Below are 14,147 nucleotides of genomic sequence, written 5' to 3'. Positions count from 1 at the left end.
TCTTCTGAAAGACTGAAACCAATAAAAGGAACTTACCAGAAGGAACTCGATTACCAGCTATTCAAATTCAGACACTTAGATTTTGGAAATAATGTCGATGTTCTTAACAGCATTCCAGTTGTTCTTAAAATGGAACTTAAATAATAGTCAGTTCTGGTTTGAAGTTTTGCATGCTTGATCTTTTTCCTCTAAAATTCATAGAAATAAAATATTATATTATTACGGTTTTTTTTTCCTTTATCTTTTTTTTTTTTTTTTTTTTTTTTTTTTTTTTCCCCCCCCCCCCCCCCTTTTTTTTTTTTTTTTTGCCTGAGAAGCCACGAACCGTGCCTTTCCTCCACGCGAATCTGGGAGCCGTAAGCCGGACCGATTGCAAATGAAGTGTAATGCATTGTGGGACGTGTGTAAAATTGGATCATTCGAGGGGAAAAAAAAAAATAAAGGCAGGCAGGGACCTGCGGCTGGCGTCCCTAGAAGAGGCAGCGGGGAGATGCTGGCAGGTCGTGGCCGGCGGTAGCCACGCTAGCCCGATGCCCGGTGGCCAGCAGCCGGCCAGCCGCAAGGCCTGACCCCATGCTGCGGCGGGAGGATTAGGCTCGGGGACATCCTCAGGATGAAGAAGACGCGGAGTACGACCTTGCGGCGGGCTTGGCCTAGCTCCGACTTCTCCGACCGGGCCTCCGACCGCATGAGGTCCCGCAGCGAGAAGGACTACCGGCTGCACAAACACTTCCCACCGGCTTTTATTTCCCAGGCATCACGGGGCTACATGACATCAGGTTTGTAACAGAAATTTGTGGGGTGTGTGTGTGTCTGCCGGTGGATGCGGGATGTGTGTCCGGCTGGGAAGGTAGGTAGGGAGGGCAGCCTGCGAGTGGCAGCCTAAGTTGTTATCAAAATTAAAAAAAAAAAAAGCATACATCCACCATTTTGTACCTCTGCAAGATTCACGGCGGGGCCCTTGCAATATGGTGTGTAAAATCTCTCGGTGGAGTGAAATAAAGGCAGGAGAGAAACGGTCGTGTCTCTCTGTCCTGAGATAAAAATGACTGGGTACGCGGAGCATGGAGCCCTTTGCTCCTTTTGTGCCTAAAAGCATGTGCTGGCTATTTACTGCTGCCCCACACCTTCCCCTTTAAATGCAGGTAACTCCGGTTAACTCAGCGGGCTTTCATGTTTTGGGTTTGTTTTTTTTTTCCGTTTCGGAAAGGAAAAGGGTCACCTGTGATTGCAAAGGCTCTCGCCCTTCTTACAGGCTCTCCGGGTTTTGGCTGCATGTTTCTTGCAATGGCTTTGGTGAAAATGACTGTAAACACCTTTGCATTTGTTATTTGAGGTGTAGAAGGAGATCGGACCCGTGTATGTGGGGGGAAAAGGCACACACGTGCACGTATGTTCGTTTGTCGATGGCTTTCGGGGGAGGCCGCGGGGAAATAATGGACACTGCACCAACGTGTTTGTGCATGGGAAGGAGAGAGAGCGCAAACAAAACAACAACAACAAAAAAAACCCACCCCAGCACGGGGAAGAGGAAAGGCTTGGCCTCCAATGGAGTGCTGCTGAGATTTGGGGAAGCCTCGGTACTGCTGATGGAAGCTTGCTCCATCCTGAAATGCGTCTTAAATGGCCTCGGAATTCAGACATTTCATAAACACCCCAGAGAAGACTTGGGAAAATGCTGACGGGGAGGGGGCCGGGGGGCAGAAAATCCTGGAAACCTCCTTTGTTGTTGTGCCGCCCGCTTATTGTGGCCATCGGACCTAACGTTTCCTTACTATGATGGCAAATCCCAATTTATCGTGAAGGCACGTTTTCCCTCTGAGGCTCGATTTAGGTTGAGTAGGCAGATTCCTTTAAAGGAGAAAAAGAGGGAGAGGGGGGAAAAACGAAGGTATTTACGCACTACTGAAAACGTTTCCAACCCTTTCCCCCCGCCCCCCATTTCTGCTGCAAAGGTTGAGCCAAAGATTGTGGTTGTCAGTTATACGCTCACTTTCCTGTCTCTGGCCCTAATAAACATGTCTCTTCAGTCAGGATTGGGTTCTCATGTCTTAAAAAAAATGTCTCATGACTGTTCTTCCTTTAACACCCCAGCACAAGGAGGGAAATAATGCGCATTTTATTGAAAAATCTGCCCGTGTGAGAATGCTGTGCTATTTTGGCAACAGCCGCTCTGATTTTTATTTTTTTTTTCCCCCTCCTTTCCTGGGAAGCTGCATATCGAGAGGAAATGACAAGGATAATTTATGCTTGAACAGCTGAAGAAGAGGAGAATGGTGGTGGTGGCGGCGGAGGGGTTGTTTTGTTTCCTGGCTGCTGCAGGACCCGACAGCAGCTGGAAAGCCAAATCTCTCCGTCCTGCCAGGACTTCTCTTGTTCTGCGGGGAACGTCCCGAAATTCCCACTGTAAGATAACGCTGTGTCAGTCCCGTTGGAAGTCAGTACTTGAAGGCTTTTCTTTCAACGTGGAAGCCCGTATTTAAAAGAGGAGGCGCTCACGTGAGCGTTTTGTGCCAAGCGGTGTGTTTTTTGTTGGTTTTTTTTTTGCTTGTTTTTAATTCTTCGGGGAAGCAGCCTGGCTGGGTGAAAGCTTTATCTTGGCAAGGTTGGTACAATCCAACCAGGCGCTCAAACACCAGTGATCTGCAGAACAGGATGTGTCACCCTGCGCTTTTTTTTGGCAGATACCTGCGTCCTTTGGAGGGAGGTGGAGGGCATAGATTTAAAATCTGCTATAAATGTTTTCAAGCAATCTCCAGACCCCTAGAATGCCGTGTTTATGAATATACAGTGCATCGATTTCAATAGCAACAACTGAAGGAGGAGGACAAATGTCATGTTTAGCTTGAGTAATTTGCTAAAGTTGTTGGAAGGAGAAGACATTGAAAATTAAAATCAGCAAATGTTTGTTGTTGTTGGTTTGGCTTTTTTTTTAAAAAAAACCCAACAACAACTTAGTAGGCTTTCAGCTGGAAATGCAATTGTTCTCTCTTGATGGATAGTTTCCACATCCATTTATTTTTAAAGGATCCTTGTCCACTGCCTTTCCAAATATTAGTTTTGGGAGGAATGGCTTCTGTATCTAACCACTTCTCAGTATTTGAAGGAAACTCTCTTCCTTGCAGGAAATCTATAGGAAGTCCTTTGGCGTAAAAGTTGTGGGGATCAGGAATACAAATGCTTTCTTTGTCACCCAGAATGTTGCAGGGGAGAAAGTGTCCCAAAACACATGGGCTTTTCAGAGGGCTGCATTCTGTTTATCCAACCATTTAACCTCATCACCATTAGCATTGTTGTGGTTCTCTTTTAATTAAATGCCGCATTGTTTGGGATGGGGGGTGGAGGGTGGGAAAGAAACCTTGGGGTTTTGCCTCAATTACGCTGCTTAGGGAAATATGAAAAAGCAGACAGTCAAACGGCCTTCAGTGAGATGCTAAACAGTTTGAAACGTTAATATTCCAGTGTGCCTGAATGGGGCATGGAGAATAGTCCATCTATTTCTTTCAGCGCAGGGAAGTAGGGAGTGATGGTGTTGCAGCCAACGCCGTGGTGGTTTATTTGAGGAAAAGAAGAGTCTCTAAGCAGAACCGTGTTTATAATGGAAGTGCAAAACCTCACCCGAGTTTTAAGCAGCCTTTTCAGTAAATCTCAGTAAGGACCAGTTTGATATTTGCTTGATTAGAAGCAGCATTGGAAGCACATTTTCAATACTTGCGGAACAGACTGCCCCATAATTATAGCAAATTGATGCAGATGCAGTTCATCTGAAATTTAAAGATCGTTTGACAGATGAAGGGAGACGGAAGTAAGGAGGTGGGGGGAAAAAAAGCAGGGAATTTAGAAAATCACACATTTTTCCTGCTGAATAATCTCTTGATACGTGCTATTAAATCGGCTGTACTCCAGGGTTTCTTTAGGCCTCCTAGCAACCGCTGGGTTCAAAGGCCACGCAAGGAGTTCATTGTTCATGCGGAATATTAATTTCCCAGTGGAGGACTGACTTGGAGAAAAAACCCTGGAAAAGAAAACTACAACAATGTAGAGCTTTGACCTTGCGTGAAAAGAGATGTTGAAAAGTTTGAATCCAATAAAATTCATGCCCGTTACTGAAAAAGGGGAAATGTACTTGAAGTTTTTGATAGATTGCCGCTTAATTGAAGGGAAAATAAAGAAATTTTATGAAACTGCCAAGCAGGATAAAACTTAATGAAACTTAGGAAGGCTTCACACAGTCACACGAAATAATACATAGAGCTTTTGAAATGTTGGAAGCTTTTTGCTTTTTCCCCCCCTTGTTTCCCTTCGTAAATAACAAAGGCAAATCCTGGATTTTGTTTTAGCAGAGAGAGGAACTGCACCCTGTGGTTGACCCAGCCGTTAAATGTTACCAGAACTGAGTAGCTTGCTAGAAAGAAATAAATTTTTTTTCTGCAGCCTTTCTTGAGCTCCTGTAATTGAGGATCTGGGTGTTGGAGGTAATGTGTCAGTTTGAGATGGGGGGTGGTGTAGGGTAACAGCCCATGCAGCATGAAGGAATGTCTGAAGAGCTTTCTGCAAGGGTAAAAACTTAATTCCAGAGCACGCTTGTTTGAAGGTTACCGTCTGAAAAGTTTGCAGTTGCTTTATTGCTCTTTGCTATAAAACTTCCTTGCAGAGGTTTCAGTGCTCCGAAGTTGAAGGGTACAGCTCAGTTGCGGTGTTGCCCTGCTGTTACTGGGGTTTGATTACCAAGTTGAAGCAGGAGGGAAAGGAGAGAAGTACGTAATGCTGCTATCCAACTGATGGTATCTGTGTGCAAATTAAAATTTGGAGGCGGAAGAGATACTCTAGCACTGCCTCTTCAGCCTCTTTGAAGAGTAAGAAGGACCTTGGGAGTGATTTGAGCAAATTGGAGAGTCCCAAGTATTTTTCTTTTTTTTTTTTTTAAGCTTGGACCTCTATCTCTAATTAAAATTAAGGTTGGGAGATAACCATGCAAGATCTGAAGAACTCAGTTTAACGTAATTGAGAAATGACAGAAACACGCAAAGCCCTGAAGCTTGTTTGGTTCTCCTGTCCCTTAATTCAGTTATCTAAAGGAATATGTTCTAGCTTGAAAGCAGCTGCATTGTAATTAATATTTAATGGAATAATCAGGATTGCATCACCTTCCTTTTCTCTCAGTGTGGTATTAAGAAGCACCTTCCAATTCATCTGCTTAACAGTAATGTGATCTCTTTGCCTCCCTGAATTCTGAGTAGTTTTAGGCTGTCTCAGACCAGACCCATTAGTGGGACAGCAGGAACTGGGAGCGTGGAGGTGTTGGTGGCTAGCAGGGCTACTTTTTGCCTCTTGGCTCTTGCTCTGTCTCCCTTGCTTCAGGCTGTGCTGACCTGATGGTCACTCCCTTGAGTGACTTCAGGGGCTGTTCTTGCTTTATTGCTTGGGAGGTTGCTCCCAGGCTCGCTGTGCCGTCAAGTCCCTGTTGGCCTCTGTGTCATCTCCTCACCTTGGCAGAGGAACAGGAGCTTTCACCACATCCCAGTGTGGGGAGACAGTTGAAGCATGCTCTGTCTTCAGACTGCAGACTCGGTCTAAGTTCATGGACCAGTCATTTTTGCCCAGTTCCTAGTTAATTTCATTTTTTCCCCTGGTTTCTTGCCTGAAATAACACGAAAGACCATCTCTCTCCTCCTTCTGTAGAACCCAGGTTTTCCCCTCTGTGGTTGCCTGTGCAGCACTATCTCACGTACACGTCTGTGTGTCACACCATGGCCTCCACACCTGGTCCTTTCCCACCAAGATATCTTCTGCATATCCATGACTTCACTTTTAGGCCGCGCTGTGGAGACAGTTGAAGCATGCTCTGTCTTCAGACTGCAGACTCGGTCTAAGTTCATGGACCAGTCATTTTTGCCCAGTTCCTAGTTAATTTCATTTTTTCCCCTGGTTTCTTGCCTGAAATAACACGAAAGACCATCTCTCTCCTCCTTCTGTAGAACCCAGGTTTTCCCCTCTGTGGTTGCCTGTGCAGCACTATCTCACGTACACGTCTGTGTGTCACACCATGGCCTCCACGCCTGGTCCTTTCCCACCAAGATATCTTCTGCGTATCCATGACTTCACTTTTAGACCACGCTGTGGTCCTGTGTATGACTTGTGCATTCAGCTGCCCAAACTGCATTTGGGTACCTGCTGTTCTTCCTGGCTTCTGTGACCGATGAGCAAGGGCAACCAGAGTGGCTTTTTTTCAAGATATCTTCTGCATATCCATGACTTCACTTTTAGGCCGCGCTGTGGTCCTGTGTATGACTTGTGCATTCAGCTGTCCAACCTGGATTTGGGTACCTGCTGTTCTTCCTGGCTCCTGTGACCGATGAACAAGGACCTCCAGAGTGGCTTTTTCGTTCATGGCATTAGAAGTAAAATCCAAGAGGAATGAACAGAAGGAAGAAACAGAAGTTTCTGTGAGTGCCTATCTTACCTAGACCTGTTCATGTTTCTGTCTCAGTTCTAAATTTCAGGTTGTTTTCCCCCTCCAGCCTCCGTGGCTGCTTGCATTCAAAGTCCTCGTCTTCTCTCCGCTGGTTTGCTTGGACCTCTGGCCAAGTCGGGGTGCACAGAGGTGCTCCAGGATCAGGTCACCAAAGGGTGTCATCTCACTGGCTTTTGCGCAGAGGTGTCAGTCTGAACCTGAACAAGTTTCTGGGTGTGTTTTCCAGTAGTTCTGTGCTTTAAATAATTTGTTACATACCCACTAGGCATCATGATAGCCTGCTGAAGATAGAGGAAGCTCCTCTTTCAGGATCAGGCGAGGGTTCAGAACAAACACAGTGCCGATTCATCACAAATAGCTCCCAGTCTTTCACGGGTGTAGAAGGTATACTCTCTCTTTGTTGGCAACGTTTGATAAACTCGAAGGGTGTTGGATATCTTGCCATTTTGGAATTGAATAGCAGCCACGTCTTTGGACAAATGCATTACTTGTTGGAGGAGGCTGAAATGTGAGGATTTTGCCCATCACCTTGGTTTAGCCCGGTGACCTGCTCAGTCATGAGTGACAATAGGCCTTCATTTGTATGCAGGAGATATCATCCCAGAGTAAACTACCATCTTTGTGACGCTCTTTGCCCAGTTGAAAGGGATATAAGTACAATGTGCTTTTACCTGGTTGGAAGAGACTAGGCGGTATTAAAGCCACAACCAAAAATTTGTCGGCTAATTAAGAACTTGTGTAAGAATTGCTAAGTAATACAATATTAATTGTGGGGTTTCTTTTCCTTGAAAAGCATGATACATTACATTATTTCAAACGATAAAGATACTATTAAGTTATCAAAACTGGATATTAGATGTTTTTGGTGGAGTAGATGTAAGTCTGAGCCTAGAAATATGGGTTGCCCTTTGTAAGAAGTATCTAATGAATTCTTCATACAGTTCTGCCTAACCATTGGGTTATAATTTGCACCAGAAAAGGGGATAGTAACCATTGAAACTGAGATTTGAATGCCTGAACTTAACCAGAGCACTTTCAGTTAAAGGTTTTTCTTTTTCTAGGTAGATTAAATATGAGGACAGGAAACAGAAACTAGGGTTAAAAGCTTCTCTAAAAGTTTCAGGAAACTGTGTGCTTCTGTACTTGTCCTTGCAACAATTTTTGGTATCAAGGCCAATGGTGACCAGAGTAGTCCTAGGGAAAATGCCGGAATATTGAAGCTGCAAAACTCCTCCAAACTAGCATTTATCGCTCCCAAGTGACTGCCTGCAGCTCTGAGGGGGGCATGGAAGTTGTTTATAGCTACTGGCTTGCCTTTTTTTCAGCATGTTTTTTGAGTTGGCTGCTCTGCTGATGCTGTTTTGTATCTCACTCTTGGATGAGGTATAGGTACTGGAGTTATCTAGCTCAAATAGGCTGTGGAGAAGAGGGAAAAAGAAAAAAAGGAAGACCTGGCTTTCCAGGAAGCATATCTGGGCGTGCAGCGTGATGGAGTGGGTAGAGCTGTCTAGTTTAGACAGAGCCCTGAGATCTATTGGCAACTTTTAAGCAGTTTGCAAAAGGTAACCAAAACAAGAAATCTTGATTTTCAACAGGTTTGAATTCATTATGAAAACGATAGCAAGTTTGCCTTGCCCTTCCTCCAAAGAGAGATTAAAATTGCTGAGTTTGAAAGTCAGGAGGTGAGGGAGGTGTTCCCAGTCGTGTCAGTGGTCATCTTTGTTTTCCAGGGCAGTTAAGCTGTTTCTTTAGTTTCCTATGCTTAGATTGTAAAGCGTTCAGTAGAAGAACTGTCTCCTTTATTTTGTGCTGTAATATTGCTAATCGCAAAAAAGGCCCTGTCCCAGCCCAGGCCTTGAACTGGTGTCGATGGGTAAGAGTGAACATCCAAAAATAGGGGTATTCTGTATGAACAGAGCAGTCCTCGTTCTGCAAGTGAAATCCTGTGTTCAGATCCTTTGGACGTCACGGTGTTCATAACAATTTTCCATCTCACCTTCCTGCAAGCAGAAAAAGAAAGCCTGTTTATAATGCCAGTAGTAAATGATGTGGAATGATTGTTATTCTGTGCTGTTATCGCTTCTACCTTGTCAACCAGCTCCTCACAACCCGAAGGTAGTTCTGTTTTTCATCAAACCATAGATGACGTGATTCCTATAATTTTGAAAGTCTAGGAGTGGTTCTTGTTACTTCAGTGGAAAATGCTATCTGTGGGAGATAGCTACAAAGGCACAATTTATTAGAAATTTCAAGTTGTGGTATTGAAAAAAATGGATCTCGATGGTTTTATTGGATCTGATAGGGTGTGAAAGCAGGAGACAAAAGAGGAATGAACAATTTATTTGAGGAGCTGCTTTCAATTTGTGGACTTTCACGTGGACCTTTGATTCTGGATGGTAGGGATGGCCTGTGTTACTGCACATGGATTTTGGGTATTGTGGAAAAGCATGAGTGAGAAGTTGATCGTGTTTATACTGGGTCTTTTTATTTAATGAAAGCAGCAAGAAGAGAGATGGCAGAGGCACCTTGTAAGTCTTTCATTCTGTATCTGTCTTGTAAAGTTACTCCGAGCTCCTGTTTCTCTGTGATCCATTAGAGGTGTTGGTAGGTTAAGCAGTACATGGCATGCTTTAGATTTCAGCTGAAACAGGTAAGAAATAACTGCTTCTGTTCAGCAGTTTTTCTTTACAAAAATTGTCCAGATCCCCTAGATGACCTGTGGTCTTCTCTCTTCCTTATGCCTTTTTGACCAGAGGTTTGATTTTGAAAAGTGTATCTAATGTTAGACACTAATTCCCAGACATGATGGAGAATGCAGCTGTGGTTTGGCTGGGATGCTGGAACTGAAGCAATACGAGAAGCTTGAGTTTGGGTACCAACTCAGTGTGGTATGTGTGTCCATGAAGCATCTCACATGCCTGTTCTTGGGGTGCTGGTAGCGAGTAGAAATCTGCATTTAGTGATCTCAAAATACCTTTTCCAGCTACTATTTTCTTTCCCAGATGTATTCTTCAAAGTAAAAAAAAATGAATGGCCCTTTGTAGTGATTTTGACCTCAAAAATTTTGAGGCCCAAAGAGTATAATAGACAATTCAGAAATTCTTTCTTAATGTGGCCTGGAAAAGGCAAAGTTCAATGAGAAAGCTGAGTTCATCATAACACAGGAAGCTGTGCTGGGAGAACCTAGATTATATAAACTAGTTTTCTTGCCCATTTGTGTTCTTTTAATTTCCTCCATAATTTCCTATGGATTTCCTGTTGATGACCTGTGACCCAGTTTCAGAAGATGAACTTCTGACCATATGTGATAACGTTTTAAATGCCATAAATTGGACCGTTTATCTCATAAGCCAGGAAAGATGGTGTACTAAATTTCATGGTGGTACTTAACTTTGCCTCTTAAATTTTCACAGCGTTTTTAGAGCAAAGTAGCAATCTTCATTTTCATAGGGTGTTCTAAATTCTGCTCTCCTGAGAATTTACATTCTTGGATCATACAGTGACCTTGTTTTACTGCACGTAAGCCTTAAACTAAATATTTTTTTAAACGGGGTGAAGCGGAAAGATTTTTTACAAGGTTTTCTTAAGATTTGTGTGCTTTTAGGTGTAAATGCTGCATGGCTGGCTGGGAGACTAGAGGGAACAAAAACTTCAGAGGAAAAGGTTTATTGGCTTTAATGTGAAGTTTGAAACAGCTGCAATTCCCATGTGTAAATTGGGCATGTCTGCAGCACATCTCTTTTGAGAGGTGGAGAGTGGGTACCAGTGGAAAGTTCACCCAAGGTGCAAGTGGTCCCTCAGCCTCTGGTGGCAGCTTCAGGGTAGGTTTCCTGATGCAGAGATGGGTTCGAAGGTTTGCACTAGTCCAGTCCAAAATGATGAACAAAGGAAATCCATCTTTGGGGAGTATTTAGGAGGTTTTGATACGTTGCTAGGTCGTTAGTCTCAGCTTTCATTGTGGATGGATGTAGTTACTTATCTTTAGATACAAGGTGGTTTAGAGTTGTACAAATTATATTGGTTTGTGATGGAAATTATGAAAAATCCTAGGGAAATTATGGGGAGTGGTATATATCATAGAATCATAGAATGGGTTGGATTGAACCCAATGAAAGGGACCTTAAAAATCAACTGGTTCCAACCTGTTCCAATGTCTCACCACCCTCACAGTAAAGAATTTCTTCCTTATATCTTATCTGAATCTCCCCTCTTTCAGTTTAAAACTGTTCCCCCTCATCCTATGGCTCCCCTCCCTGATCCAGAGTCCCTCCCCATCTCTCCTGGAGCCCCTTTAGGGACTGGAAGGGGCTCTAAGGTCTCCCTGGAGCCTTCTCTTCTCCAGGCTGAACCCCCCAACTCTCTCAGCCTGTCCTCACAGCAGAGGGGCTCCAGCCCTTGAATCAGCTTCATGGCCCTTCTCTGGACTGACTCTCTTTACATGTAGTCAGTAGGATCATTGTATGGAAGTACTGTGAGACCAGAGCTCAGTGAAAGTCATCTGGGCTTATGTACAGAACAAGTGTCCTTCCACAGGCATTGAATGTCAGGAGTGAAATCTTGAAATGATATTTGCAAGGGATGTCTGCATAAGAATGGATCTGGCTGGAATATTTTCACAGAATATAGAAGCAAAAAGATGGTTTCCCGCATTTCTTTCCAGCCGGCTCTAATGAAGTCTCAGCTTCTGAATAACTTTTTAGAATTTCTCTGGAAAGAGGTACAGCCATCTCTAAATGAAACATTTTGCAGTTGATTGTTTTTGTTTGGTTGGTTGGTTTTTTTTTGCTAAAGATCACAAGGTGTTTTCCTTTGAGTCAATCTTAAGTTCAGTCTGTATAATTGTTTTAATTGCAGAAATATTCTCTAGTAACCATGAGTGTAAAATTAAAGCATCTTTTGGGAACCTCGTTTTAAAAGCCACATTCTTAACTACCTCTTTTCACAAGAGGGTGAACTAGCTATGTAAGGTATAGTTTCAGTGCTTTTCTTTAGTAAAGTAACTTTTCATCAGGTACCCAAGGGTCCGATTCTGTCCTTTAGTGAGGAAAGTGCACAGTTTTGGTGGACTGCTCAGGTAGGAAACCTTAACTCCCAGCAGTGCTGCTTCCCTGAATGATGCACGTACCCATCCCTTGTGCACGTAATTCTTTGCCTACATCAAGGAATTGAAAAGGCTGAGGAGGGCAAAGCTGTAACTGCTGAGTAATGCTCCCTTTTAATTGAAGTCTGCCTTTGAATAAGGGCCGCAGAGCGAAAGAAACTGGGGCAGGTTTACCAAAAATAAGGGTGGGAACAAAAAGAGGCGTCGTGGGCAGAGCTGCTGTTCTGCCAGAGCAGGGTTGTGCTCTTGCATCCTGTCCTCGAGAGGAACGCTTCCCCAGCTCCCCCTTGGATTTCAATTCAAGTCATTTAACTCGACGGATTTAAATCAGGACCATCTCTCCTTCACTGGCATGGCTCTGAGCTCACTTCAAAGGTGAATAATTGATACAACTTCTTTTTTTTTTTTTATTTTTCCTGCCTGCCAGATGATAATCTCATTCAGTTCTCATCCCGGTGCTGATTGTTCCAAGTGGAGCAATAGGCACGCAGCGATACGGTGCACTCAGCTTTTCATGCTTCCCTTTTCTTCAGGAAATAAATGAAGCATCTCACTGTAGCTTGCATCTAGAGTTAAACAATGAAAAGGTAAGCGAAAAAAGTTGAGGAAAAAAGCTTTACCTGCTTGTGTCATAATTAATTCTCTAGTTAATGGGGTGGTTGAATGGGATGATGTATTTGAGACGGTGCTAAAGCATTCAAAATGATGTTGACTGTTGGATTTTTTACTGGTGGGTTGGTGTCAAACCAAGCTCTGTCAGTGCTAGGTGTGGCAAAATTGCCTGGTGGCACAGCTGCCCTGGATTGTGAGGTCATAAAAGACGTGTTTGTTAATTATTTCTGTGATTCCACTTACTCCTCCTTTTAGTTAGTGTTGTTCCCTTAGTTCCTCCTTTTCCTCTCTGAATCCTGGGCATCGTGAGCCGTCTCATCTCGAAGGTGACACATGCCTAGATGAAAGGCTTGCATTAAGCAGGAGTTTCTTGTTATATCAACTCTTGACATTCCAAAAATGTCACCTCCTGATTCATCTTGCAGGCAGGATCTGGTGCCAAGGCGGTACTCGTTTCCAAGTCTTCCACTTATTAATCAGGCAGAACTGCTGTTTCAAGGCAGAGTTGTCCTGAGAAGATACCGCAGAAGTGGATCCTAGTGTTTCATGTCTCCAAATTGTATCCCCTTTTCCTTATTTTGAAGGCCTTGCCTGGCTGACCAGAATAACCTGGGGTGAGAGGTAATTGTTCAGCTAATAGCTAATGGCCATCACTTTCCTTCATGGCTTCCTGAGCGTGTGACATATTGGATGTCTCAGTGAAAGGGCTGAGATTTGCATCTGGTCCTGAACTGACCCCATCCATCCATGTTCTCGGTGTGAAGGCTGCCTTTGGAAACGGTGGCAGAGCGTAGAGACCTGGCCAGTCACTCATGGGAATCATCTTTTTCCTCTGTGTGTGCAAAATAACTTCACTTCACATGCCAAGTGGCATAATATATAGGTTACATATAATTTTACCTTATATTTATGTTCTTCTTAAAACCCCTCTCTTTAATCTCCACCCTTCTACTGAAGTTTTTATATTCTGCTTGTTAATAGAGCATCAGAGCACATCCATTTCATGTACTATATTTGGAGAGACTGTGTTGTATACCAACATGAGTGTATTTTGTTTATGCTTTCTGTACATCCGCAGGTGTTTAATTTAGAGGTGCGTGCTGTTAGTAATTGTAATTGATGTTGCAGACATGTTTCCTAGCAAGACTAAAATATAAACTTTGGAAAAACAATGCAAATGGTAGAAAATGTAGGATGCAAAACACTAAAAATGGTAGAAAAATGATGAAATTTTAGTGGTAGAATTCAAAGAAAAAAAAAAAAAAAAATTTAAAAATTCACTCTCAGCAGTCTTTGAATTTGCTACTTCTTGTTTCATCTACAGCAGTGTTCTTAATCACTGTTGTAGCCCTGAGAATCTCACAGGAGACCAATTTTTAATCCACTCCAGTCCATCATCTAATCTAACCATCTAGTGGGTGCTTAATCAGGGTAACTCCAAAATAGATCATTTTAGAGTCTGAAGTTACTATTACATACTAAAAAAATAAGCTTTTTAAATTCTAGTGCACAATAAGAACATATCAAATGTTCCTTACGGGATCTAAAGCTTTTATTTTGTGAGCTTTTGGAAGAGAAGTGTGTACTTTTAATCTGTATGAACTAATCTAGAAGCAACAGCAAAGGTCAAATGTTAAATGCTTAATTTGGCTTCTCTAATTTTGTAGGATTATTGAAAATGACCTGATAGACCATGGAGTCAGATTCTTCTTTGTATGTCCGTGCAATTCTATTGATTTTTAACTGAGTTGTTTCTAGTTTATTGTAGTGTGAGAGCAGAAGCAAGGCCATTGCTGGCAAAAGTACAATAAATTCTCTAGATGGAGAGCCAGGTAACAAAATTGGGCTTAACTTGATGATGGTCAGGGAAGACCAAGCATCAGTTGCAGTGTGAAAATCAGCACTTTTTAGTCCTCCATTTGCTGGTGGCACTGTTTTATTCCTAATTGTCTGATTTGA

The 14,147-nt window shown here is 43.0% G+C and overlaps 1 protein-coding gene across 1 annotated transcript in view; it reads left to right on the top strand.

Moving 5' to 3' along the window:
* Positions 1 to 303: 303 nt before the first annotated feature.
* LOC106889988 (storkhead-box protein 2-like) overlaps positions 304 to 14,147 on the top strand; it is a 57,968-nt gene continuing 44,124 nt past the window's right edge. Inside the window, exon 1 of the mRNA XM_014945512.1 lies at positions 304 to 779. Within this exon, the coding sequence (XP_014800998.1) occupies positions 614 to 779 (166 nt within the window). The 5' untranslated portion in view covers positions 304 to 613. The remainder of the gene's footprint in view (positions 780 to 14,147) is intronic.

This window comes from Calidris pugnax, unplaced genomic scaffold, assembly GCF_001431845.1.
Source record: "Calidris pugnax isolate Ruff unplaced genomic scaffold, ASM143184v1 scaffold58, whole genome shotgun sequence".
Lineage (NCBI taxonomy): Eukaryota > Metazoa > Chordata > Aves > Charadriiformes > Scolopacidae > Calidris > Calidris pugnax.
The sequence above is the reverse complement of the archived record's forward strand: the minus strand, read 5'-3'. Positions and strand labels throughout refer to the sequence as shown.